Source organism: Felis catus, chromosome E2 (assembly GCF_018350175.1).
Source record: "Felis catus isolate Fca126 chromosome E2, F.catus_Fca126_mat1.0, whole genome shotgun sequence".
Taxonomy (NCBI): Eukaryota; Metazoa; Chordata; class Mammalia; order Carnivora; family Felidae; genus Felis; species Felis catus.
The window spans coordinates 6,398,627-6,403,899 of NC_058382.1; the positions used below are offsets into that span (position 1 = coordinate 6,398,627).

The 5,273-nt window shown below is 40.4% G+C and overlaps 1 protein-coding gene across 1 annotated transcript; it reads right to left on the reverse strand.

Moving 5' to 3' along the window:
* Positions 1-721: 721 nt before the first annotated feature.
* Positions 722-4,981, reverse strand: LOC101091742 (vomeronasal type-1 receptor 4). The gene has a single exon (XM_003997553.5). It carries the CDS (start codon positions 3,281-3,283, stop codon positions 2,258-2,260), a length of 1,026 nt encoding a protein of 341 aa, XP_003997602.2. The 5' UTR covers positions 3,284-4,981; the 3' UTR covers positions 722-2,257.
* Between the last annotated feature and the right edge of the window lie 292 nt (positions 4,982-5,273).

A 5,273-nucleotide genomic window follows, 5' to 3' on the forward strand; every position in this document is an offset into this window, starting at 1 on the left:
CTCTCTGAGTGTCCCCCAACTCATGCACATGCTGTCTCTCACTTTCTCTCGCTCAAAATAAATTTCAAGAAAAAAAATGAACATACAAAGACACAGAGAGAGCATGAGAAAAAAGAGACCAAGAAAGGAAACACGTCTAACAAATATACAGACCTACTACAAAACATTGAGAAAAGGACAACACGAGGGGCGCCTGGGTGGCTCAGTCAGGTGGGCATCTGACTTTGGCTCGCGTCATGATCTCGTGGTTTGTGAGTTCGGCCCCGCGTTGGGCTCTGTGCTGACAGCTCAGAGCCTGGAGCCTGCTTTGGATTCTGTGTCTCCCTCTCTCTCTGCCCCTCTCCTGCTCATGCTCTCTCTCTCTCTGTCTCTCAAAAATAAATTTAAAAAAAAATTTTTTTTAAGAAAAGGACAACATGACAGAAAAAACTGGACAAAATAAAACTAAGGTATACTTGAAAAAGATATTTCCCAATGTCTAAGGAATATGTGAAACAATGCACAACTTCCATAGTAATCAAGGAGAGTATAAGAAAATCACTACTTGATGAGGTGCCTGAGTGGCTCAGTCCGTTAAGCGTCTGACTTTGGCTCAGGTCATGATCTCCTGATTTGTGAGTTCGAGCCCTGTGTCGGGCTCTGTGCTGACAGCTCGGAGCCTGGAGCCTGCTTCTGATTCTGTCTCCCTATCTCTCTGCTCCTCCCCTGTTCACACTCTCTCTCTCTCAAAAATAAACATTTTTTAAGACAAATTAAAAAAAAAAAGAAGTTCACTACTTCATACCAGTGAACACCAACCAGAAGTCAAAAAGAAAAAGGAAAAAAGAAACAACACTGTTGACAAGCATGTCCACAAACCAGAAACCTCCTACACTGCTGGTGGGTGTGAACGTTTGTACAATTTTTCAAACTCCTTGGGCACTGTTTCCTAAAGGTGCAGAGATGTAAACCTGTCACCATTCAACTCCATTGTTACTTCTATGGCCAGCAGAAAGTTTTATGCGTGCTAACAAAGCATGGTAGAAATTTACGTACAGCATTATTCCTAATAGACCCAAACTGAAAACCACCACTATCCTAATTAAAAGTGGAGTGACTGAGTTAATAGTTTCAAATTTATGCAGGAGAACCCTCTCTTCAGCAATGCCAATGAATGATCAGTAACAACATGCAGCAGTAAGTTCACAAACAACAGAAAAAATGACAAAAGCCAAATACAAAGAGTTCGTGCTCTATTACTTCCTTTATATCAGTACTAAAGAGCCTAAAGTGACCTATGCTGTTCCATGTCACGGCATGTATGACCGTGATGAGGACTGACTGGTAAGGAGCACCAGGGGCTTCTGAGTCTGACAATATTTTATCTATTGAACTAAATACCTGGTACAGAGTGTGATCACTTTGTGAACTTTCCTTGAGCGACACCCTTATGACAGGAGAATGTGCCTTTATATATTTTTAAAACATACTTTTATATATTTTTTTCTTTTAGAAAGAGAGACAGGGCACAAGGCTGGGAGAGGGGCAGAGGGACAGAGAGAGAATCTCAAGCAGGCTCCACATTTATCATGCAGCTCGATTCTCTCTCTCCTTCTGACCCTCTATTCTCACACTCTCTCTCTAAAATAAAAATTTTTTTAAATCAGCTAAAATTTTAATCTATGCTCTCCACTATCCGCTCCAGTCCAATCTGACCATTTCTATCTGAAAATGTTTACTCATGCTCACCTCCCACGTTCCCATAACATCATACTTCACCTGACTACCTACCACCTTCCTAAGGATGAAATGTGCCACAATCATAACTGGGTGTCCAAGGCTTTATTCATTTACTGAATTTTTCCTCTGATACCATTCTCTTCAGTGTCAGTGTTGAGCAGCCACAGGCTGATCCATTTCCAGGCTCCTTTGGCTTTAATTCCATGCCTACATCACTTCAGGGATATTTGCTGTAACAAATTTACATGACACTCCCAAAGAGTTCTGCATAATATCCAGATTGTTTCAGGATCTGATGATTGAAATTGCATAATTTATGAACTCCTCCACTAAAATCATTAGCAAAACTTCAATAAGGATTTATAAGATAATGATATAATATTGCATTATGATTACTATTGTAACTTATTTTTCACTTTAAAGGAGATGTTAAACATGTTCTGCTTACCATTATTAAGTTAGCCTCTCACAATTATACAGGACTCAGAGGTGAAGAAGGAATAACTGACATGAGGAACATTATGGAAATTCCTACAATTTACACAATTCTCATAAAATGAGGGCATTTTATATTCCTTATACAGGGAAAGCAGACCATGGATACCCTGGGGTCTCGGCTCATGAGCAGAAAGGGACTGACAGCTGGGAAACACAGAGTGATCACTGAACTGGTGTTCAAGAGGTACCAGGTGGGACAGTCAAAAACAGACAAAACAATTTGAAAGACCGATGAAAGGGTATTAAAGTAGACAAAGGTACACACCAGGAGGAAAATGGTTTTGGTGGCTGTGGACTCAGGGGATGATGTGGAGGAGACGCTGGTCCGATGAATGTGTTGGACCCTCTGCTTGTGCTGGTACAGAAGGAAAACCATAGAAACGCTGGCCCAGAGCATGAGCCCCACATACAACACATCAGGTAATGTTAACAACATTGTATTCAATGAATTTCTGGTTTTCTCATGACGAACAGCTGAACAGTACCCGAAACTTTTTCTGTTTGTGATGTTATTCTTGTTCAAAGTGCTACCCATAACCAAAGGATACATGATATTTATCAATATCTGCAAGACCCAGCATAGGACAAGTGAAGGGACAAGGCACTTGAGAGCTTTCTCTTTAAGCGCTGTCCATCTGGAGTTCTGGGGGCTGATCGTGATGGCCTGGAAGACACTCAAGAGGCAGGTCATGCCAATGGACACGCCCCTGCCCACGCCGCGAACATAGGGGAAGAATTTACATCCAAAATCACTGAACATGTTATACCACCCAAAAGTTGACAGGGTATGGTGTATTCCAAAAGAGACCAGGACCAAAATGTTGGCTACAATCAGGTTCTTGACAATCAAATCTGTGGGCCTTGGCCTACACCTAGTGAAAGAAAAAAGGACATAATGGTAAAGAAGAGACAAGTTCCCCAGGATTCCAACCACAGTCTGGATTAAGAAGATCACTCTTATTGCCAGATCCCTGGTGGCCATCCTGTCTGTCCTCAGTGACTGATACTTGTCTTCTGGGCTAGAGGATCCTGCGTGGGAATAGGAGGCAGAGGCCAGACAAATCATGTCAACTGAAATCTGATATTCTCCACTCACCAACACTTCTTACTTTCAAATAATTACTTAAAGTTCTTCAGTCATTTGAGGCCTTCCAAGAGTTGCATGAACAACCATTACACAACACTTGCTATGTGTGAAACAATAGTATAACTACCACCCATGAAATAACTTATTTCTCATTAAATACATGAGGCAGGCACTGCTGCCTTCCTTAGAAACATAAGGACCACAGAAGAACAGAGAGGTTAAGTGCTTGTCTACATTCACTCATTAATTAGGGGCAGACAGGTGATGAGAACCTGGCTGCGCTGTGCAGAAAGTTAGTGCATTCAATTAATGATATACAAAAACACTGCTTAGCTGTGTTCTGTAAATAAACCAGATCTATATTTAGCTTTATGTTTACACTTTGCCATTTCAAGATGGATGGTGGTATTTACATGCAATTTTTGCTAATGAAAATGTTCCATTATTTATGAACACCCTTTCTATAAGCAACTATAAACCGTGAATACCACCCTAGAGATCTCAGAAAACTGTAGATGCACTGATTGCTGTCCAACAAAGCTGCAGGTTCCTGCCTCATGGAAACCTGGTTTTAATGAATGCAAGAAGGGCTCCATATTAGGAAGGCAACAGAAGGAATCATTGTTTTTTTCCAGAAACAAAAGTACTATTCCTAAGACCTTGGAACTCAACACAGAAAACATTAGTTCCTGCTTAAACGATGTATACTGGAAACAAAATTACTACTATTTTCACAATCTATAGGTATCAATTTGTTAAAACCTCAGTTAAATAAAATTAGTAAAAGTTAAGCATGATTTGTGAAAGGTACTGAAATACAAGGGGCGCCTGGGTCAGTAAGTTAAGGGTCCAAAACTTGATCTCAACTCAGGTCTTGATCTCTGGTCCTGAGTTCAAGCTTGTGTTGAGGTCTGTGCTGGGCATGAAGCCTATTTAAGGAAAAAGAAAAAGAAAAGAAAGACAGGATACATGCATAATGGAATGTCAGGCAAATACCTTGTGTGACTTGTAAGTGAAATAATCTTGGATTGGTTTTATAATATTTAATAGAGCAGAAATATCATAAGATACATTGGAGGCTAAGAATCTTGCAAGAAACTTACTAAGTTCTATTTTTCTTACGTGCTGCTTCCCTGTTAACTGGGAAAAGCCTCTCCATGTTTAATTCACAGACACTTCTTATATCTATTAAACACTTCAAATACCTGGAGTTAGAGAAAACAATTCTAAACCAGCACCTGTGATCACACAGAATGTTTACAGATTTTTTTTTAAGTTTTACTTATTTGAACAATTTCTACATCCCAAATGGGGCTTAAACTCATGACCCCAAGATCAAGAGTCCCATGAGCTTCCAACTAAGCTATCCAAGTACCCCTTAGACACACTGTTCCTACACACGATGATATGATACTAGAGATTCATCAAACTCTTTATTTCGAATCAAGGTTCTGAGGGCACCTTAGAAACCTCACAGTAATGTCTGTGGTCCCTGTAACACAGGATCAAGAGCAGACTGTCTCCAGAACTACAGTACTTAAGTACATTAAAAATCACATTCCTGGGGCGCCTGGGTGGCGCAGTTGGTTAAGCGTCCAACTTCAGCCAGGTCACGATCTCGCGGTCCGTGAGTTCGAGCCCCGCGTCGGGCTCTGGGCTGATGGCTCAGAGCCTGGAGCCTGTTTCTGATTCTGTGTCTGCCTCTCCCCCGTTCATGCTCTGTCTCTCTCTGTCCCAAAAATAAATAAACGTTGAAAAAAAATTTTTTTAATAAAAAAAAAATCACATTCCTTTGGAGAAATTGAATTACTACATTGTACACCTAAACTAATATAACTATATTAACTCTACATTAACCAACTAGAATTAAAATAAAAACTTAAAAAACACAGATTTCATGACCACTTGGGTGAAACCACATAATCACTGTCAGTGAGGATTACACTACACGCCTTAGGAGCCATCAGGG

Excerpts from the sequence above, each read along its gene's own strand:
- LOC101091742 (XM_003997553.5), bottom strand. The coding sequence starts at position 3,283 with ATGATTTGTCTGGCCTCTGCCTCCTATTCCCACGCAGGATCCTCTAGC.